Source organism: Daphnia pulicaria, chromosome 7, assembly GCF_021234035.1.
Source record: "Daphnia pulicaria isolate SC F1-1A chromosome 7, SC_F0-13Bv2, whole genome shotgun sequence".
NCBI classification, from domain to species: domain Eukaryota; kingdom Metazoa; phylum Arthropoda; class Branchiopoda; order Diplostraca; family Daphniidae; genus Daphnia; species Daphnia pulicaria.
The window spans coordinates 5,521,960-5,545,147 of NC_060919.1; the positions used below are offsets into that span (position 1 = coordinate 5,521,960).

The 23,188-nt window shown below is 41.9% G+C and overlaps 1 protein-coding gene across 11 annotated transcripts in view; it reads right to left on the reverse strand.

Annotated features, from left to right (window-relative positions):
• Positions 1-246: 246 nt before the first annotated feature.
• Positions 247-23,188, reverse strand: part of LOC124349810 (mechanosensory protein 2-like) — a 44,550-nt gene continuing 21,608 nt past the window's right edge. For 6 of the 11 annotated variants that reach the window (XM_046800671.1, XM_046800663.1, XM_046800672.1 and 3 more), the window contains 6 exons: positions 8,914-9,014; positions 7,363-7,518; positions 4,408-4,505; positions 2,178-2,339; positions 1,887-2,052; positions 330-1,799 (listed from right to left, as the gene is read on the reverse strand). In XM_046800671.1, coding sequence (XP_046656627.1) covers positions 1,674-1,799; positions 1,887-2,052; positions 2,178-2,339; positions 4,408-4,505; positions 7,363-7,518; positions 8,914-9,014 — 809 coding nt within the window. In that variant the 3' untranslated portion in view covers positions 330-1,673. Of the gene's footprint in view, positions 1,800-1,886; positions 2,053-2,177; positions 2,340-4,407; positions 4,506-5,638; positions 5,737-7,362; positions 7,519-8,913; positions 9,015-9,262; positions 10,303-19,123; positions 19,648-23,188 lie in introns of those variants that run through there. The other 5 variants (XM_046800673.1, XM_046800668.1, XM_046800667.1 and 2 more) reach the window with 5 other exon arrangements.

The window sequence follows — 23,188 nt, forward strand, 5'->3', positions numbered from 1 at the left end:
TAACCCATTGTATCTTTTTGGGTATTTTTCTTTTTACGACGATGAACGAAACAAACCTTTTTTTTTTTCATTTTTTCTCTTTTCTTATATATTACCTCCCCCATCTTTTTTTATTTTTTTGTTTGTCCGTTTCAGGGTTGTTCGGCCATTTTGGAAAATTTTGTTATTAGAAAAAAGTCCAACGAAATGACGTAACGAGGAAAAATGAGTCAACAATCAACAGTATTTTCTTGTCCGTTTCTCACGTGATTGTTGCAATCGTGTATTAACAGATAAGTAATAATAACAATGATAATGATGATGTTTAATAATAATTAATTTTTTTGAGAGAGAGAAATGCCTAATGATAAAAATAACAGAATTCCAAAAGAAGATTTTTGGGGTTATTTCTTATCTCATCAAAAAGAAAAAAAAGGGGGGGGGATTTAAAGTGGGCGGGGGGCCGAACATAGATATAGTGTGTATTAAGACTAGTGACTAGTGTATTATAGAATGTAGTTATATAATCTAAGTCGCTCCGCCATCAAGAAAAAAGATGGAGGAATCAAAAGAAAATCTCCGTGATTGTGGACCAAGAAGAGGTTTACACAGTGATGAATAAAACCCAGCAGCAGCAGCACCGATGTTAATCATCGTTCTTTCTCAAGCACCAGACGTACACAAAAGAGAACAAGAAGATGAAAGGAATAAGACGAGAGACACAGACGAGAGGAATGGAGGGAAAAAAAAATAGACGTAGAGATGAGGGAAGGGATGTTACATTTGGACAACTATCCCCTCCCCCTCTCCCAACCATGGATGAAGCATTAAAAGTGATTTTCTTATTATTATTATAAAGAGTTACCGATGATGATGGGGATGATGACAGTTATTATAATAGTAATATTTATATAAACCCAATTCGTGCTTAAAATTTATTCGAAAACAATCAAAATTTGTTTATGTCATTTATAATGAAATTAGCCAAACACACTTGTACGAAATTGTACAAATTTTTGTAGCGCAGGGGGTTTTATGGATGATGAAATGGCCAGATATGCCAGTTCATATTCTTATTGAAAATTTAATGCCACGGATTTCGTGAACGAGGAAACGCAAATTCATCGAATCAAACGAGAAAAGAAGAAAAAAATAAAAAGATCCGGTTAATAAAATTCGAGTGAAGGGGAGGGGATATATTAGAATAAAATAATGAAATGACGGCGGAGGGAATTCAGGTGGGCCGCTATTTGATTATAAATCCTTTCGCCGGTATTTTGTTTTTTTGTTTTGTTTTTTTATTATTATTTAAAAAAAAAGAATCGTGTTTTTTTCATTTTTTTTTTCATTTTGTTTTTCGGTTAAATATTTTTATTCGTCAGTGGCAGAAAAAATGTATTCAGTTGATTCTTGTATAGCGTGTGTCACGATTCGCCGTCTATGCGCGTATTATGTGTATGTGATGGCTCGCGTCGGATAAATTTTCTCGTGATTTTGTATATATGCTGATGTCATTTTTGAAATTTAATGATACACAATATGCTGTTCCTATTTTTTGTCTTCTTCTTCTTCTTTTAGCTTTACAATGATTATTGGGCAGTACGGTCGTTATACTTTGACCGAAAAAGTTATGTCGATTGCAAATGTGTCTTTGACGTGATGCCGATCCGGCCGGAACAAATCCTCCTCCTTGCTCATAGGTCGTATTTGTCGACCTTGCCGGGTTTGATGAAATGTTTCAAAATGTCGATCGGCAACGGAAATATGATGGTCGAGTTCTTCTCGGCCGAGATGGTGTTGAGCGTTTGCAGGTAGCGCAACTGCAAAAAATAAATTCACCAAGCCAAAAATGGCCGGTTAAACCGATTAATATTTTTGAAACCAATTTATTAAAAATTGTTTTTCACCTGAAGAGCGGCCGGCGATTCGGCAATGACTTCAGCGGCATCCCTCAGAGCACGTGAGGCTTTCTGTTCTCCCTCGGCGGCAATGACTTTAGCGCGAGCTTCACGCGCAGCCTCGGCTTCGGCAGCCATGGCACGTTGCAGTTGCACCGGCAAACGAACGTCCTTACTGTAAAAAAACAAGAATAAAAATAGGCAAGTCGTTAACCATCACCACACGAACCGTTAAAAAAAAAAGGTAGAAGAATTATTAAAGTGTAAAATAAAATAAAATAAAATAACTGCTCGAATTACATTTCGACACGTTCGACTTTAACACCCCAAGGGTCGGTGGCCTCGTCCAACGAGCTCTGCATTGTATGAGAGATGGTCTCGCGCTCCGACAGGATTTCGGCCAAGTTTTTCGTACCCAAGACGTTACGAAGTGTCGTGGCCGCCAGCAAGCGGGTCGAGTGGCTGTTATACACAACAATAAAGTTTAAAAGAGAACAATAGAAAGACAAAAAACGGAGGGAGGGCGCAACTGTTCAAGGTGTGTGGTATTGGGGATGTATTTCGGTTGGGAAGTGAATAATGAAGGGGTTTCGATTTCATCTTGACGGTGGAGAGTCGTCATGGTGAACGCTCACGAATAATAATAATAATAATAGAAGAAAGAATGAAAGAAACAAGTCCGAAAGATTTAGGAAGATTAAAAAAAATAACAGAAATTTCGCAAGATATAAATATATTTATTTAGAGATTTTGAATCAAAAACGCCGTTTGGCTTTATGATATAGAAATTGGACGCCCATTACGACTCTCTTTTGGATTCGGTTACTCATGCATTTTTATGAAGATATGGAAGAATAAATTTTGAGTTTTAGCAAGGATATGTGTGTCTAAATGTGTGTGTGTTTGGTGTGCCGTGTGAATGAAAATGGCGCACGTCAGTGGCGCAAATGAAGCCATTCGGAGAAGCGATGGCTCCATTTGAAGCGTAAAAATGGCTAAAAGTGGTGAGAAGATGTTAACCACTATATCACACTATCAATTGATACTCTTTCATTCTGTGTAGCAATAATGTTGGAAACGCTTTAATTGGTAATTGTTTCTTTTGTTTTTCTTTTATAGCCAGAGTATCAATTTCAAGGTGTGTCTTGGGCCAAATTAAATTCGACTTTCAGGAGGGAAAAATGGTTTAAGTGAGATATAATAATAATACCGAGGGGATTTTTGAAACTTCCAAAAAATCGAAACAATATCAATGACAATAAGTGGACGATAATAGATAAGGATAGATATGATGTCATAATAATCAAATGTTTAGAGAGGAATATAAAATAATGAAGATGTATGAGAAGAAACCATGCGAGAGGTTCTGGTGTGTTGAGCGCAAAAAGACCATCCAATCAACAAATAAATCAGTTGGGAGAAATTGAGATTCAAAATAGAGAGAAGAGACTGCTTTCTTTTGGCTTTATAAACAACTTGCACTCGCAAAAATGGTATTATAGTGATTGTTTGGTGGTGTTGTTGTTGGAAATCAAATGTACAGAGGTTTGACTTTCGAATCAGGGAGGGTAAAGAAAAAACAAGGGAATAGAGATGCCAATCGCAATCCACGAAACTTGTTCCGAATAAAGCACAAGACCTCTTGTTTCGACCGTTAAAATTTAAAGCTGTTTCTTTCCAATTGTTACGAAATAGGACCCACGCTGTAAGGGTTTTCTCAACAAAAAGACAAAACAAAACAAAAAAACAGAAAAGAACCGAAAGTGATACGGTTGGAGATTTGCCATACGAAATAATGGTGACTACAAACATACTGTGTACTATCCGTTTGATTGAACTTGCTCGGCGAGGTTTAGGTTACTCGTTATTTATATCCGTAGCTTTTCATGTAGAAGCGATAGCACTTTTTTTTATTTAACTATTTCTTTTTATTTAAAAAAAAGACTCTTTTAACAATAGCGAATTCCTCGTTATAGACTGACCCCTTCTATGAAACAGATCCGAAACGAAAATCATGAAAAATGAAGCGCACCTCTGGTATTAAATAGGCACCAGCAGGGCGGGGCCCCATAAACAACTGTCGAAAACAGCACAGCTTACACTTTAAATGGATACTGGCCATGTTTTCAATCCTTTCTCTTTCTTATTTTTCCAAATGGTTTAACAGTTATATTGTTCTGCCATCGTCCATTATGAAAGATAATAATTAGCGAAAGTAATTTAATAATTTTTAAAAAAAAGATCGGGTGATCTACATTCCAAAAAAAAAGTACCGCCGATCGAAGGATATTAATAAGAGAGAGAAGGAGAGTGTGTGTGTTAAAAGAGACTCTGGGTCTGAGAGATGTTTGAAGGAAACGAATAAATGCTTTGAAGGGAGAGAAAATTCAAAGTGAAATCATACATGTGTGGTCTGATGTTATGGTGTAAATAGAATTGACAGTTATTATAGGTTATAGTTTTCGTCTTTCTGATGTTTTCCAACATCCGTTTGTTTTTTTGGAGAGTTGTTGTGGGTGAGGAATTTTACCTGAAATTTTCCACATTGGAAACGGCTATGGTTGGATTTTGCACGCGGTAATAGACGACCGCGTCGACGGCCACCGTCACGGAGTCGCGTGACAAGATCTGGACAATATAAAGAAGGATATCATGCAAACATAGAATAAGGTGATGTGTGTAGGATGTTGGCTAAGAATCATTGGACATCTGCTTGGAATCAGATTTAATCATAATGAGGATCAACCGCGGTATGTAGGATGGTTTGTGGCTGGATGTGTGTCTAGGACAGTGGCTCATAACCGGCGATAAGGGGCGGCGAAAAGTTTCAAAAACAACTTAGAAAAAAAAAAAAAAAAAAAAAAAACCAACCGGTGGATGGTGATGGGGAAACCGTTATTTTTTAAATTCTTAACCGAATTTGTCATACTTTTGCCGCAATCGAGAAAGAACAAAAACAAATCCATAAGCTTTTGAATTCACTCGCAAGGTCGATCCACCGCAAACCAATAAAATGTGTGCACAATTCGAAATAGAGCGCCTCAACTTTGAAACGTGTGTCGTGACTTACACCTGACGACATCACGTAATTGGACAAATCAAATCAGCACGAACCTATTTAGCGTTGCAGTTGCGCTTTTTGCACAGGAAAACAGAAAATAGTCCCATATAAATTGTGTGCGCCGGTAATTCTTAACGTCGGTCCCACCTTCCCTTAATTTGCCATAATTTCGGCGGACAACTTTGACCACTGTCAAAGTTGGAAACTGAATCGTAACAAGCTCCATTTGTTTGTTTTTAAAGAAAATACATTTTAACTACCGTTAAGATTTTTACTCATTACCAGAAAGAAAACAACAAGCAGGCTCGGTGTTTCATTCACGCCAGCGGATGCATAAGATGAATCAGGCAAAGGCTTTTCCCACACATTCATGCACAAAAAGATCAAATCTACTGAGGGATTCGTTGTTCGTTAGTGTCGTTATCAAACAAAATACGGGACTGGTTTTTTAGTTGTTCGTGAAAGGTAGATGATTAGTATATATGTAAAGGTGATCAAAAAACAACATTCCGGTTATGTTTAAATGTTTTTTTTAAAAAAGCTCAACTATTAAGGATTTTATCATATAGGGTTTTCTTTTGTTTAGATATGACAGATGACTTTTGTTTATATGTTTGTTTTTTGTTTGTTTTTTAATTCGTGTATTGGTGTGGCAAATTTGTAGCGGTAGCTTTTTTGTTTGGTGGGGATTGGGGCTAACCTGTAGTCCTCGACGTTGTTGGTGGCCATGATGGGGTTTTTGACGCGGTAGTAGACTACGGCGTCTACGCTCACCGTGACCGAGTCACGCGACAAGACCTGCATTGATAACACAAGGTGGCGGTGTGCAAATTTCTAATTTGTTTGGTTTTTCTTTTCTCTAATCTCTTTTCATCCCTCTTAACCCTCGCCCAATTTTTTTTTCTCCTTTCAATTTGAACAATTTGAAACGTTAAGTATAAATATCCAGTCAGAATTTGGAAATCAAAAATGACTATTGCATAAATATTAATGTCATGTTCACATCATCCGCTTTGCTTGGCACAATCTCTCACTAGATATTGACTCTTTCTAATATGAAAATATAATTCTGTAAAGAAAAAAACAGAAATAAGAAAAAAAAAAATATGACGATCAGATAAAATAAATGAAAACACACCCCCAGCACAACAGCACTAGAACAATAAATATCCAGAATAGTGAATAATATTTAAAAAAAAAATGTTTTAAACACAAATCCAATAATCGAAACAAACTCATCGCCCGTCCAACCGAATAAAGAAAACTGAAAAAATAACACAATAAAAGAATCTAGTATAAAAAAGTTGACGGAAAATAATGTCAACATGTTGTCGAGAAATGAGATTTCGATTTTTGTATCATCGCACAGATTCCAAATGGCTCCGTTCCACATTCAACCAGGGGAGGGGGAGGGAGGGGGATAAAGATAATGTAATTTCATTTAAAAAAAAGAATATGATAATAATATATAATGTGGTACAAAGAGAATAAATGGGGTAAATGATTTCACGCTAGATTCGGATAATTTTGTTTGACCGAATCGAAATATCAATGAAATCATTAGAAATAAATAACATCATTGAATTTATAATAATTAATAAACATCGATTGAAATGTTCAGATTTAAAAAAAACTCCCCTCCCCCTTTCTCTTATTCTGAAATGCATCACAACGTCCATGCCCGTTGTAATACCATGTAGAGAATTGCCCAAGGAAAAATCTTTACGCGTAGTTATTTTGTTATTCCCGCATTGGCAGATGGTCACACTTCACGGCCCGTTGTAGGCAAGGAAATTGATTTAAAGTTAGCAAAATCAATTTGACAAACAGAACGTTTTTGAAGGGGGCTATTAAATGATTACGCGTAAAGATTTCCCCTCCGGGAACTGCAATCGAATAAAAGATTGTGCAACGACAAAGTAGAAAAGTAAATTTATGGACTTGATGATAAATAATTGAAAAAAAGGCGAATCAAACAAGCGAATCGATTCTTAAACCTTATCATCTATTCAGCTATATAATTAATCAAAATTCAGTGTTATTAAGAGGGAGGTACCAGAAAAAAAAAAAAAAAAAAAAACAGGAAATAATGTCTATGCATAAGCCTTTCGTTCCGGCGGAGTTAGCAGGGAAAAAAAACGCCATTATCTCATTTTATCTTTCATTCAAGCGAGTTATTGGAATCTCCTTCACACCCAGTCTCCCGTGCTTATTGACGCTAATACCCCCCCCCTCCCCACCAAATCGACGATAATTTAAAAAAACAATAAATATAATCGACTCTTTCCTCTCCAAATTGGAAAGGAAAATTATTGAGAGAGGATCGTAGCGCAGATGATATGGTCGGCGAAGCGCAAATGGAAGTGATTACAAAAAGAAGAAAAAAAAAAAAAAAAAAACTCAAACCAGCAACTAGTTGCTTACCTCTTGCGGTGGGACGTCGAACGAGACGGTACGAAGATCAACTTTGCGGTAAGTATCGATGCACGGAACGATGAAGAAGATGCCGGGACCTCGGGCTCCGCCTTTGAGCAGACGACCCAAGCGGAAAATAACGGCTCGCTCGTACTCTTGAACCACCTAGCGGCGTGAATAATAAACAACCGGAGCGTGAGTAAATACCTTTGCAAGTCATCAGATGGCGTATAAAGGAAAATCAACAAAACTTTGACATGATTGGTGGGGATATTAAAGGCAGAGAGAAGCGAAGATCCCCCCCTCGCGAGCAGACAAATTGGGGATTGAGAACTTTGGGTCGTTGCATAACTCACCGAAAAAGAGCAGGCCTCCACCACGGACCATATATACCGTACACTACACACATCTATTTGCGTCTGTTGGCTGCTGGTGGCTCATTATTTAAAACTTTGTTCGCTTGCTGTCGACACTCCAATCTACCCAGAAGAGGATGAAAAGAGCTCTCTTCTCTTCTCTTCTCCTTCAACCGCAACCAACATCAACTTGCCAATTAAGAACCCCGTCTATAGCTTTAGCTCTCTCTCTCCTCGTTTAGAATCGTTGTTCTGAAGACAAGTCAAAGCCCCCCCCCCTTATTTACCTCGCTCTGTTCACGAACCACTAGTCCCGCATCGCTCTTCGCTTTGTGTATTTTCAAACCACAACGACGAGATCCGGAACGCGAATAAAGAGAAACGGAAAGGGTTTAACTTAGCGCAGGGACTTGGCATTAAATTCACCAGCTCCCGCGGCTGCTGCTATATACCCTTTCGACAGTGTACACCGTCCTGTTCTCCTCAAGCGTACCAAGTACAAGAGCTAATAATGTTCTCCTCATCAAGAATGTAGACAACCCTGTTCTTTCCTTTATACTCTTCTGCTCTCTCAAGAGAATACGAGCGACATAAGGGCGGAATAGTTGAAAAGCGGCCACTGAATATTCCTCAAGTGTTTTACCCGCACTGCGGATATGCCGGATGAGCTTGATTTGATTGTGGCCTTTTTTTTCTTTTTCATTTCGACTGTGTAAGCCACGTTCGGTAAACTCTGCGGAGCATGCATTAAGCTTTTTTTAAAACATACATTATTCGAGCGAAAGGGAAACACACGGCATCGTACATAGTAGGGAGAAGGATATAAGGAGAAAAAGGGGGAATCGAATCAAATTCAAATTTAATTATTTCACATCGATTTTGTTGGCCTGGTTTTGTTTCAAAAGTAGAAAAAACCCGTCACGGCAGCAGCAACTGACGACGCACCAAATCGTTAATGATCAAAAGGGAGCATTATAAATGGATCGAAAAAATTGGTAATGGAGTGTCGAATCACAACGGGCGGTGACGCACCAACGGAATTAGGGAAACTTGCCAAACTGAAACGGCGACAAATTTAAAAGGAAAATGTCCCCAAGATTGTGCGACATGTAAGCCGATTAAATTGAAATTATTGCTTCCCTCGCTGTGAGTAACACTGGTGAGCGTAGGCTAGTATTATTACATCCAAAGTGAAATGTCTTACCTTGACAGAGAAGCATAGCGAGAGCGGGAAAGTTGCCAGAATGAGCAGGAACGAGAAGAGTGTCAAGATGAATGCACAGATGCCAGGTCCACCAGGGTCTGCTGTTAAATAGAGGATAATGGGTGAAATAAGATTACGAATGACTCGGCAATAACACGTTTCTCTAATTGACTGACACTCAACAATTTTTTCTTGGAACGCCGATGGAACCGAAAGAATTAAATCAGCCCATTCAATTCACACCGGACACGGGAAAAGAAAAACAAAAAGCACACATTTTCGCAGTTGCACGCCACCTGCGTTTGATTGCCATTAGCGACTCACTAAACCCTGAGAGAAAGACTCTTGCCTGCTGATCCGCGAACGACAGGCGGCCCCCAAATTCTGGTCCTGACTGGGTCCGACAGCGGCTGTGGGTAATCGGCAAAGGAGGTGCTGTACTTGCTCCTGAATTCGGGTGGGATGGACGAGCCCGCCTCATCTCCGTTAGCTGCGCTTCCACCGCCAAAACGATCCGAAAAGGACGAAGTGACGGGGGCCGATGCCAACTCTAAGGCGAACATGTCCCGACTGAGCGCCGCCGACCATCGACACGCCCGACACCCTCTCCCTAGCGCTAAGCTCTATTCCTTGCCCGGCTCCCGACGCCGCTCTTACTGCAGCTCAGCACGAGCTGCGTCCATGTCCGATTTGTGACACCTCGCGGCGTCTTTTGTCAGTGCTCGCGTCTTTTCTGGCCGCCGACGCACTCTCCGTCTTTCTCCTCTTTTCTTCTCTTGGCTAGCTCCTTCCTTTCTTCACTCCCCTCTCCTTCCGCCTACTATTGCTCGCCGAACCTTCGCATACCAAGCGATAGATAGGACCTAGGACCCTCCTACTCACATGTTATATATATGCGCCGTGAAGAGCGGCTCCGAGAGGACTTGACTGGATTGACAGAGGAAAGAAGGGAGAAATTGCAACCCAAGACGAGCGTTTGGGTTTGGAGCAGATTGGACAGATTCGATCAAATATTTGATTGCCGACCTGTCGACCAAATTCTTATTTCCGTTTCTTTCTAGCTGCTGATTGATTCAGTTCCGTGTGTCGTGCCTATTCAATTTGATTATCGCAGCGATTCAGAGCTCCGTCAAACTGTTTTGACCTTTCGATTCTTGGTCGCAGCCGTTGCCAAGGGAAAAATTTACGCCGGAAGAAAAGTAGATTCCGTTTCACCTTCGTTCCCATATAGCTGTCGACGAATTATTATTAAAGAAAGTAGCCGCGGAGTAGCAGAAGCAACCACTTGCCTCGGATCTTTCTCCATAATTCATGAAGGCAACGACAGTTTCGCGGTGACTGTAATAAACCCCAACGACCGGGATGAAGGAGGACTAGACTCGCCAGAGAAATGGAAGAAAAACATGGAAGCTACTCGCCCCTCCAAAAAGAAAAAAACACAAAATAAAAGAAAGATGGAAGAAATCGCCATCTGCCGGCCAGGGCCAATCAAGGCGGGACAGGACGCTGATGTTACGGGTTCCTCCCCGGAGAAAACCAGTCCACTCTTCTCTGTTTTTCTCCTATAATCTTATATACGGGAGTATACACTCTATTCTCTCTCGTACTCTCACTCCTTTTGATTCCACCGTTCTTTCCTCTCTATACATATTCACATCAAACCGATTTCCCCCAGGCGGCTGCATACATCTATACTGCAGATATAATGCTAACAGTATAAATGTATAGATGTATACACACACAAAGGGGAGAGAGAGAATATGGAAAAAAAGAAAATCCCGGCCACTCTGCGCTGGGCCTCCTTTTGTGTAATGCACGCACGCGCGCTGTACGGCTGATTGCATTATTTCAGCGCCGGCGGAACGAGCTCAGCTCTGAATGTCTAGTTCATCATCATGGCGGCTAAAAGAACGAGCACACAGCCAACAAAAAAAAAAGAAAAAAGAAAAGAAAAGAATATAAATAAATTGTATATGTATAAAGGAATAGGCAGGGCGAAGAATTGTTGGGGCACGCGAGACAAATCAAAAAAGAAAAGACGCAGCGAAAAGTGTGCGAGTGGGAAAAAGTGGGAAAAAGACGATAAAACGGCGACTCAATTGTTCCCGTGTTATACCCTAATCAAGTCGCTTTTGTACCCCATCATTGTGTTCGGCACTTTTATACAGAGTCGCTAAAGACCCTTTCTTTTATGAATTGGCAACTTTAAATTGACTTTGTAAAAAGTCAAAATCGCCGCCGAAACTCAGAGAGGAAGAAAGAAAAGAGATTTAAGAAAACGTTCGGACGTAAAATGAATGGTGGGAGCCAATCTTCGACCATCATCATCTGTCCCTTCTAGCCACGTCTATAATGATTACCACCATCATCACGACACACGTTTTAGGGGGATAAAAGAAGTTCGGGCGTCAGCATCATCACCAGCAACTCCTACCCCTCTATACAGCACACAATGCCGGAGCAAATTGACACGGGCAGTTCTCTTTTGTTTCCAACCAACCAGAAGCCCATACAGCCCTCTTTTCTCGATGCTATACGGCACTGATTGCCAACGAAATCGTTCCTATCACAAAGTCAGTGGGTGTGAAGCGGATTGTGTCTCCCTGTAATGATCAACTTGGGAAAGAGACTAAACGAATCGGCGTAGTGACCAGCGACGATCGTGACTTTAGGTGAAAACCCATCGAACGGTTTCGTATTACGTCAGCCAGTGGGTCGGTCGGGTCCCTTTTCATGGGGCCGAGATTCTTTTTCTTGATTTGACGTATCTTATTTCCCTCCTTTTTTTAGGTTTCGTTTTCCTATAACTTCTAATCCTATAAATCGTCTTCTATTCCTGGGGAGCTATCACCAAGAAAAAGAGGCCAGCCAATGAAATGCAGATGAGTTTTTGGCTCCGTCGACCGGAAGCTGTTGAGCTAGAGTCAGGCGAATAGATCTCGTTATTAAATACCATCACGTCTTCTTCCGGTTTAGCCGATAGTCTTGATCTTCCATTCCCCATTCAACTCGTCCTCGTCTTGCAACTGATGATGTCAAAAACACATCAAAGTATTCAGTAGAATACACTATACATACGATACATCTAAAAGACTTCTCCGTCTGGCAACGTTTCATCAGGTCCAACGTTAATAGTCGAACGCGAAATAAAAGAAAACGCGACGGAAGCAAAAAAAAAAAAAAAAAAAATTCTTCTTTGATGGATGCGGTGCGGATGCGGCATCGAACAGACGGGAAAGGAACAGCAAGGAAGAAGAGGGGAATCAATTCCGGGTCGCAGCAGTTTGAGATATCCGTAGGCGATGATCTGTTCCTTTCCATTATGCGTAAGAAGAAAAAAAGAAGAGGAACATACTTTTTATCTAATGGGGATTTGGAGAAAGTGAGCCTGGCCGTTTACGTTGATTGAAATCACATCAACGCCGGGCGCTTTATCGTCGCCTGTTCCCACATCAAGTGCCTCTGTTGGATGGGCTTTGTTTAGCTTTGTTTTGTTTTTGTCAGAAGAAACGAGTCAATAACAAAACAGAGGGCGACGACGTTGTTTGATTGCCAATGGACGAGGACAGACTGTAAGCGCGCGGATGGCACGATGATTGAAGCGATGATGAACAGCAGAACAGAAAGAGAATGGAGCGTACAAATACGGCGATACGCTTCTGTTTGTGTGCCCAGACTATAAACGGTTGTGTCAGCTTCTAGCCGGTTGCGGACAACCATCCGGTCCGAGGATTCCCGGACGGTTATCCCGGATGGCCATCCGAATGGTCGTTTCCTGAGACAATCCTACGTCGTCGCAATAGTCGGCAAGAGACAGATGATGAAATACGAAAACGTCAGAACAGAACCGAATGTCCAATGTCCACTCAACCACAAAAGAAAAGAGACTGGACTCTACTCTCTCCACATGAGCGGCGCAAAGCAAACTGTAAAATGTCCCCGTGAAAGAGCGCCAAAGCAAAGTATTAGTAATGCGAGGAAAGAGATACAGCAACGAGATACTGCGCCAATTCTCGTGATGTATGGCGGGAGGGGGATTTCTGAACTGCGATGCATCCGCGTGCGGATGACGGATGACATTTGGGCCCTTTGTTGTACCGAGAGCCCTTAGCGTGTAAACAAGAAGACAAACTATGTCGAGAGCAGGCAAAGTTCACATCAGCTGGTCTGCTGCTGGCGGCACCAGCAGACGAATGACATTCTCGTTTTTCTTTTCCCTTTCCGATCCTGTTTATATAAAAATACATTGGACAATCTCAAAGTAAAAAGGAAAACCCCAAACACAAACCGACGTGCAAGAAAAGATACGGCACACAACGTTGAAAAGACAATAAAGACAAAAAGTAATATTGTGTCCCGTCAAAATACAGCCGCCATCAATAACATTTTCTTTTTTTTTTTCTTTTTTCCACTTTATACTCTTCGCAACTCGTCTCCCATATAGCATAATGTCAACAATATGGTTGTCGTCACGCAGAAACTTCTTTGTATACACGGCGACAACTTTATAGAAAACTGACTGCCGGAATTTTGGGGGATTTTGAGATCCCACTTTATAGCCTATACAATCTGTTCTGTATTTACCCTTTTGTCTATTGAGATTACAAAGTTATACATCGCTTAGAGGGAAGTTACAAAAAGAAGGCGTCTTTTATACTGCATGACTATCCATGGTATTGATATAATTTCCATACGCAAACGCATAAAAAGTTAAGGGTTTTAAACTTTTTTTTTTCCAGCACGATTTTGTTTCAATAATGAGCACCAAACCGGAAACGGGGAGCGTGTAGCAGGAGAATGGTTTAAAGTGCATAGAAACATAACTTTTCTTTTTTTTTCAAAATACATTAATATTTCCCTGGAAAAAGGAAGCTTATTAATAATGCTACCACCGTTCTGAAAAGCCCAACTCTATTTTAGTTTTTCTGGCATGGTTTGTGACGTAGCCACGTAACAATAATAAAACTTGGAAATTACAAAGTCGACCAAAAAAGTTCCAAATAGCAGTTTCAAAAGTTGTTTTTGTATGAAAGAGGCTAGTAATCAAGAAGTTAAAATGAGGCCATCAACTTGATCATTAATTTGGCGGCCGAAAATCCAAAAGTTAGCCAGGAATTTCTCATTCAAAGGATTAACAATGGGGGCCCGAGAATGTAAACTAAATTGGTGTCGAATTCTCCCCAAAAAGTGGCAAAATACAAAAGGAGTCTGACAAAATGATGGATGACGAAGTTGAGAGTCTAAGACGAACTGAAAATGGCGTCGAGCCTGTTTGTGAAGCTGTGCCAGCTTTTAGTCTTGTTGGCTTTTCAAAGTTTCGCAGGGCAATGCATTCCCGAGTGAAATTCACTCAGGTTTTTTTTTTTTAATTGCAAAGATGCACAGGACATCCTGCAAAGTCAAGAGCAAGAATAAGCAGCTAGTGCAGCAGCAGCGCACCGTCAGTCACTTGAGTGAGCATGACGAGAGGACCCAAACATTTCGAGGAGACTATATACTGGAGTGGCCATCGAATTCCAGTTTGGCTGAAAAGAAAACGAAGCTCATCTTGGCCCAACGCTTCTAATTAGAAAGCCCCGACTCGAAATTCTTTGCCTTGTTATAGGAATTTCAGTTGGATTGCCGGAGCGTGAAGGAGACATGCTCCCCCCCGCCCTTTTCGTCGTTTGTTGTTCAACTGGACATTGCGACATCTTATTTGTAGGCCATTATTGGATCCTTTGATCTTTAGGAGAGATATATTTGAATGTGTAGGATTCCGCAAACACCGTTATACTCGTTGATGATATTGCTCAATATCCTCCTTCGATTGTCAGTGATACGATAGTAAATGTCCGCGCTGTCTATTTATACTTGCGCCAGAGTAATCTAAAACTCGATGCGCTGCTGACGAAACGAGTTAAAAAAAAAACGGAAATGGAAGGAGGGAAAGCTCCGGGGAGTATGTCTAAGTGTGGCGTAGGAAGAAGTGGGCGGCGAGAAGAGGCAGAGTTGATGGAATCGACCATTGAAACACTTTCAAGCGGGCGCGCCGTGTCACACTCTATTTTGGCTAAATAAGCCCCAAACGTAATAGCCTTGACGGATTTCCATTTCCCAAATGTAATAGTCTCTTTTCGAGTGTCGCACAGTTGGGCGATGGAAAACGATGAAGATGGGAGACGATGGGCCGAGTCAGAATATCAAAGGGCACCGGAAAGCGATTCACGGAGCACCGTCCAATGGACTTTTTTTTCTATTCTTTCTCCCTTTTTTTTGAAGAGGCAAGTGACAGGGAAAGATAGGAGATGAAGATCTGACGACATCGCTGCTGTCGCTTAAATAAAAAAAATAAAAAAAAAGTATTCGACGACGTCAACGACATCGTCGGTTGAGGACAAATGCCAACTCGCTTTCCGTTCTCTTCTTTTTCTCCTGTTTCCTCTTTTCCAGATACTTATAGGGGTTCCTTTTATGGTCTAGAGCCCTACACGGCTCAAAAGACTTTGATGTTGTTCAGGTTCCACTTCTGATCGCCAGGCGTCGTGGCAATCCCTCTACGCACCTCCGGTTCGCCTTGGCGCCGGATAGGCAATTCCCTAGCGATTCTCGTATGTAAATAGCTTTTTGAACGCATCATATCCATCCCGTAATGCAATTTTACTCGATATTTATGTATAGCTACGTTACCATAGAGCGACAAAGAGAAATGCCAAGACTTGGGAGAAGACAAAGAGACGGCAGGCGACTGCGCAAGGGCGGATCAAGGAGCTCTTCCAATTGCGCTCCGTTGAATAGAGTCGCAATTAGCTATCCATCAACTGAGCTATATTGATACTCTTGTACGATACTGGCACGCACATGTGTCCGCATTCGACGACAGAATCTATCGACCCAACTCGCAGAGTCGAGTCAACTTGTTTTAGAACTAACGAGAAGCCAGAAATCCTTGATGAACCGCCCAGAACTCCCAGAGTGGACCCTCCTACACTAACGAACCGATAAGTCATCATGTCATTGTCAATCAGAACGCCGGTTAATTTGGCCAGTTGGATTCCATTCAAATAATAAACAAGTGACGTCATCAGGCCACGACAAGGTTAAGCAACGCTTTTCTTTTAGGTTGCCGTACCGGCATTCCATTCCCATTGGAAAACGATGAAAAGGAAGACAAATGAAGCAGGTCGGTATGTATTGATGATGACCCACCCGGTAATGGGCAGCAGCTGTACTGGACAAGATTTCAGTAGCATGCACGACTAGGATCTCTAAGGAGCGTAAGGAGCCCAAACACGAGCGATGAGCGTGAAACTAACCGAGAAAGTAACGACCGTGTTTTTCGTCCTTTTTTTTCCGTTCGACGCAAGAGAAAAGAGAAAATAACAAGAAAAAACTTTGTCCTCTCCAAAAAAGAAAAAGAAAGGGACAATATCTTTGATGGTCTCGCTGTCTTTCATGTCAGACCACTGAGCGGCCAACACACGTCCTTCGTTTGTTTGCGGTCGGGATGAGACCGGGGCATTCGGCGGAGTGAAAAGAGACAGCCAAAATGTTCTGGGGTCTATCCACTTCCACACCGGGGGGAATTGGTCTGTTTTATAAATACACTCAGAGAGATACACACACACGTATGGTCCCATCCAAGACGAGCGAAGAACAAAGGAGAGGCTGATCTCTTTATTAGTTTACGCTCGTCCTTTCTGTTCCTTTCCTCGACACCTTTAGACCGTACTAGAAGAACAGAGACATGTGCACATGATTGTTTCACGCTTTCTTAATGAAAACGAAGTTTCGGCCGGAGCCCTTCTTCTTTCTGGTCTAGTAGACATAAGGAAAGAAAAACTAGTTTAGAAAAAAACAGGAGGTTCGAAAAATAAGAGATGGGAGAGCTGAGAGAGAGGAGAGGCGAATGAGGAGGATGTTCACGTTTGGCTGAGCATTTCAGCGGGCCTGGAGACGGACCAAAGGCGTCGGATGATGATGATGCTGGAGGAGGAGACTAAAGTTGTTGCGTAGACCGTGAGTTCACTGCCAAATGACGTTCTTATAGTCTGCGTGAATATAGCCACGGTAAATGGAGGGCTAACGACGTGATAACTTTGACGAGAGGTGCCGAACGAATCCCCAGACGACCGAGAGGAACAACTAAGCTGATAGGCTCAATAGAACGCCAACAGCGTTGCAAGAAAATGGAGGGAAACAAACTTTGTCGTATTATTCTCTGTTGGAAAATAATAAGACGTGGATGACGTTTTTGACAAGGATATGGCTCACATGAGCTTATTTTCCGACAAGAGACGAAAAACAAATAAAAACACAAAAAGAGAAGATCTTTTTCGTGTTGTGACGTTGAGTTCCCATTGATTCAAGTCCTTTTCCCAACTCCCCTTTTTCCCTCCTGTGTAACAGCATCGATCCAGTCACAATAAGTGCTGCGTCTCTCAGATGTCCTGTCCATCGAAAAATTTTCCACGTTCTCTCTCTTTCCTTTTCGCCTGTCTGTCGCTCCTTTTTCTGCTTGAATTTTTCATCTTAAAAGATTTCACAAAGGACATTTTATGCTGCGCGCAAACACATTCCTGCTTTTCCCTCTTGCCGGCAGTTTGGGCAAATAGGCCAGTGGGCGGCATATAAAGACACTCTGGGGCTCAGTTTCAGACGCGGGTCATATAAATACATTGACAATGTCATGTGGGATAACATGCAATTATTTCCCCCGTTATATACGTGGAGAGGACTGGCCGACCGGTGAGTCCTTTCGCTCTCGCATTTCAATTTGATTTGATTTCATGTCGTAAAGGAAAGCAGAGAGAAATAGACCCTCGTCGAATTGATTTTTGCTCCCCAGCGTCGACGAGACGGACAACTCGAGCATGTGCGTCAATGGACGTTGTGCGTGACTTCAAACTGACAATTGCGGATGCACAGAAAACCTTTTCCGCTTTTACTCCTATTTTTACTTGGAAACGCAAATGTTAGTCTCGCCGTGACATTTTTCACCGACAATTGCAAATGCAACAAGACGCAAACAAAGTTTCCATCACTTCACCTACCCCGCCCAACGTCGACGGTAAACACGGCAGACAACCGACACGCAACACGACGAAGGACCATGAAAAATTGGTTAAGATTTTTATCCTTTTCAAATGAAAAACTCGGAAGATGGAAGAGTGCCGTATGCAATTGGTCGTTAGGTAGGGAACGATTTGTTTTATTTGAGAATAGCTTGGACTATATAGGAAAAAGTGTCTGACGTCTTTTCCAATTGCCTCCGCACGCACGGAGAGTAAATCCGTTTGATGGAAACCTTAATCCAGTAAATATGGCGTACACGCAGCGTTCAATCTCGTCGTGTTAGTCAAACAAGTTCTACCACCCACAGCAACGAGATCAACACCAACACAACTGGTCAAATGGATTTGGCTCGATATGACGAATAACTCAGTCACGTCTCTAAAAGAAAACCCAATGGAAAACCCCGTCGGCTGTCGGTTGCAGATGATCAAAGGAATAAAAAAAAGACTCAAAAGACATCCAAGTCGACGTGAATCGAAACTTCCAGGAATAAAGGAGGAATGAGAAAGAAGATAACAAGAGTTTCATTAGAAGTACCAGAGACCGGTCGTAGATCATCTTTTTGGAAGAGTAAGAAAGATTTTTCGAACCGAACGGGAGAAGGTGATGACAGCCGGCCTTCCGCTTCTGCTGAATAGTTTTCTCTTCTCCAATTAGAACCGTCGTTATAAAACGATCGATCACGCTCTCCCGTGATCATTTTCATCATCATCCTCTTTCTCTTTCTTTCCCAAATCTATTTTCTTTTACCATTTTCTTTCTAATTCACTTCCAAAATATACGAAAACGTCGCTATTTGTTGTGAAAAGAAATCAGGAAAAAAAAACAAGATTGAAAATCAAATACCCACACAAATCAGTCAACATATTTTTCTTCCTGATTCTCAGGGCTCTTGACAGAGGCAAGTCTGAAAGAGCGTTGGGATGTAAGCCATCTGAAGGGCTTCCTCCAACTTAATCGTATCGATAACGATCATTAGCCCCACGCTTGTTTGGTAATCCGACACTTTCGCAGGGATTTCAGGGAGCTTTACCTTTGAGTCTTCATGTAATTGCTTGCCGACAACTTCAAGCGCCAAATTCAAATGATTCGGTTGGGAAATCAAAACCAACCAAAGCAAAACGAAAAAAAAAAATGAAATAGATTAAATACTTACAAGCCAGTCCGTTTTCACGGCAAGTTTCTTTGACGCTTTTCCACATGGCTCGGTGAAACGATTAAGTCTACGTTACAAAACGTCAACGAGTACAGCGCAAAACTGTTTGTCCGTCTGCTGCACGTTTCCTTCTTTTTAGGAGAACAGATGGTGACCAATGGAGAGAATGCCGATTTCGGCCATCAACAGACACACTATAGGTTCACAATCTCATACGACGGACGAACGAGTCACAGCGATATCGTCTGCCACAACGTTCACTGATGATCTGTCCCCTGTCCTCCCGAATGAGACAATGAAAAAAGGGGTGGCAGAGCCGTGAGACACGGAACGCGCCAAACGGGAAAAATAAACAAGTTAAAGAAAGAAAGAAAGAAAGAAAGAAAGAAAGAATAAAAAAAGAGAACACGCGGCTGAGAGCGGGACGGGTGTCGAACTGAAGAAATTCCTAGGGAACTTGTTCGGGAGTCGAAGCCAAGAAGGCGAGTGTGACGGTTTAGATGGTAAATCGGGTGGTGGTAGAGGGTGGAGGAGGTCCAAGGCTCTTGCCCGCAGTGCAGTTCGAATGAGGGACGTCGACGTCGCCGTCGAGGAGTAAAGAAACGAGGCAAATAAAAAAAACAAAATAGATCAAGCCGAACCAAAAGCTTGTGGAACGACGAGGACGCATGCGCTGCCACCATAAGCTGGGTAACTCCGCCTCCACGGCCAAACTAGCTACACAGCACGCACGTTCTCACGATCAAACACGTCCGCAATGCAACGAATTTCATACGGTTCAAACCGTACAGTGGAGACCAGAGAATTTCACTTTGCAAAAGCAATTTCACCTGGGGGATTTTCCCCGTCACAATATCTATTGAATAAGCGTTTAGAACGGAATTAAAATTATTGTTTAAACTATTCAATCGATTCGAAGTGCATCATCATCATGGCAACAACTTCCACTTTAAGCCCCGCGGACACCGGCCAGTCTATTGGTCTGATTTCATTCGCGTTCGCTTTGAAAACTTTGTCACGGGAGCTACCCAGAGCGAGATGGAGAGAGATTGCCCGTGGTTAAACAAAACTGCCGGCTTTCAACTCTACTCCAGTCCGTGCCGAGTTTATACCCTAGAGTTTGGACTGGGTTGGGTGAGCTGACAAAGGTAATTTAATATTATCCGCCAGCAGCACTGAAACGGACGGGCGTCTAGAACCACGAACACAACGTAACGAGTCGACCGGCAAAACGGCAACGCACGCGATAATCCTGTCCATTATTCACTTTTTTTTTGCAACGCGATGACGTTGGCGGCGATTAAAAGTGTGCACTTTCGTTAGTCATGTTATTTACTTGTATCCATTAAATCCCAACAAATAATTGATGAGTTTAATTTTTGGCATTCAAAAAATACAAGTTGATACCCAAAATAAAGAAAGGGTTTTTATTTTATTTTGATACACAACACGTTAGTTTCCTTTTGACGAAATTATATGAGGGGAGTTGAAAAGAAATGATAATAAAATAAACCCAAATGAAGCGCCAGCTATACAGGAGGAGCCACCACGTTTGCAGTGTGCGAGTGTTGGATCAATCAGCTGTAGCAACACGAAATGGAAAAATATGCGTTCCGCTTCTGACATACAAGTCCCCGTTTTTTCCTTTGATATAATGAAATCAATTTCCAAGACAAACAGGACCCAGAGGAAAAGAGAGATGAACCGCTGGATGAAGCTTCTAGAATGCGGGAGCGGGTGCTCGATAGATTTGCTTTTCCCACGACGACGTGAAATACTTTACATATTTCAAGAAAACACGCTCGGGTGGTTGGGAGTCTTAAAAGTCTTAGATGGATTGAACCTGCCATCCCTCATCGTTCAATATGCAAGGAAAAATAGGAACAAAGAAGACGGTCAAGTGATTGAGAGATGAGACAGCAATATACGCAAAGGCATAAGAAAGACGGGAAAAGACTAGCGGAATACTTCAAACAGGAGCGTCATTACGAATCCCCTAGACTACTTGTTTGTCCTATAGCAGTCTCTGAAAACTCACAAGTCGGCACAAGTCAAGATCGATCTTCTTCGTACGTCATCCATTCTTTTCTCTCCTCCAACTGCTGTCCCGACTTGGCCACTCGAAATTCTTGTTGTCCACCCCGACAACGTTTGCCCCTTTCGCCTCCGAATAAACTCATTCCAAAAGATTGAGGTTTTGTTCAAGAGGATGAAGAATCTCCCATCATCATCAACTCGTCAAAGACACTACTATCGCCGTTGTTTTTGGCTCGGAACAATAAGAACTTGGAGGGGGGGGGGGGGGGCATCTTGTGCGTTTGGCATCCGACACTGCACGCCTCCTCCACCCGCCAACGTTCATCGCTTCCCATTTTCTTTATTGATTGACTTCTTCCCTAGTCTTGATTCCAATGTCCACAAAATGGTGACCGCATGGCTTTTATCGGCGTCGAGTTAGTTGGAGTTGGCGAGAAGCATCAACGACCGGAAACTGAAAAACAATTTTCATCTTCTCTTCCACCAGTGAAAACAGCATCCCAAAAAATCGAACGAAGAGTTAATGCATTGAAAAACCCAATGTAAAAATAGCAAAGGAGTTTCATGGGATTTAATTCCGAACAGATCTGCAACCCCCGAAGAGTATGACAACGTTGGGGAATTGAAAAAAGTACGACCCAAATATAATACAGAAAGTAATCAGTATGTGCTCTGCAGAACTTATTTTCCATCCATAGAAAGAAAAATAACCATCGACGCTAACGCTGGGCGCCAACGGCCGGCCAAATTGCTCTCGAGTCCCGCGTGAGCGCCAACACAAAGCAAGGAGAAAAAATTAAAAAAAAAAAGAACACAGCGATATCTGGGCAGCACAAAATTCCACCGTTTCTCTCTTTTTTTTCTGTTTGGTCCAACTCGATGATTGGTTTAACGATGTCGAAAGAGATAGATGAAAGCGGATGCGACGACAAACAGGAGAAAAAACATGGGAGTCATCTCCTCCCGTTGGAAACGGCACAATTCAAACGTGGCGCGAGCATCCCCCCATCTCTTCGATCTCAATTGTTGTCGTCCGCGTCTTCGTCGTTATCGTCATTTCCTCAGCGCTCTCCATCGGATTGCTGCTGCCGCGATTGGCTCCCAACATCAACAAAACAAACCAATTGATGAAATCTGTTGTATGTGCCTTTCCCCTTTCTCGCCATTTTTCCCTCTTCCGAGTCGCTACTTGAAGTCAGCCCAAAGAGCAAAAACGAGAACAAACATACAAGATGACAACAAACATAAGGTGAACCCCATTCCAACCCCTTTTATAACGAAGGCTATCTATCAAACTGACACGAAGCAGTTCCATACCAAGAAAAGGAAATAAAAAAAACCATCGCCTACAAAGAAAATATTGAAGAGCATCTCCTTGGGCGGTCTTTATGGTGATAGATGAGACCGAGATGCATCATCTAGTAGCTGTAATATTAGATCGAAGTAAAACAAACATATCCGGTTCTATATCAGTGGATTCCCATGAAGTTTTGAATAATCGCATGATACAGTAGATTTATGTTCAAGCTTGCATTCAAATTTCGCGTTCAGATTTATCTTTGAGGATGACAGGGCAGCGACCTTTCGCTTCATAACTTCCTGTCTACTCAAAACAAGTCAAATAAAAAGATGTGCAAGAATAAAGGGAAAATACTGCGGCGTATGATTTGATACTTGGCAACCATGGGCGGAATGATGCAAAAGAAGAAATAGAACAAATGCAATTGTCCAATAACTCGAATATTTGACTTTTTCTTTCCATTCCATACTGAATCTTTTTGAGGTTGCGATCAATTCTCCAATTTAATTTTAGTACCACCGCTGCAGAGTCGTTGACGTCAAAGATGCAACAACATTTCCCTCTCACTCCTAGCTCCTACTACATCTCGATTCAGTAGGCGAGATTATTCGGCGTCACTTCTCTAATCTGATCTTATTTTCCATCCTGGAGACGAAAGTTGTCGCTGCATCAACCAAACTTCTAGGTGCTTTAAGGCATGAACCATAAATAGGAAGATTTGGCCTCGT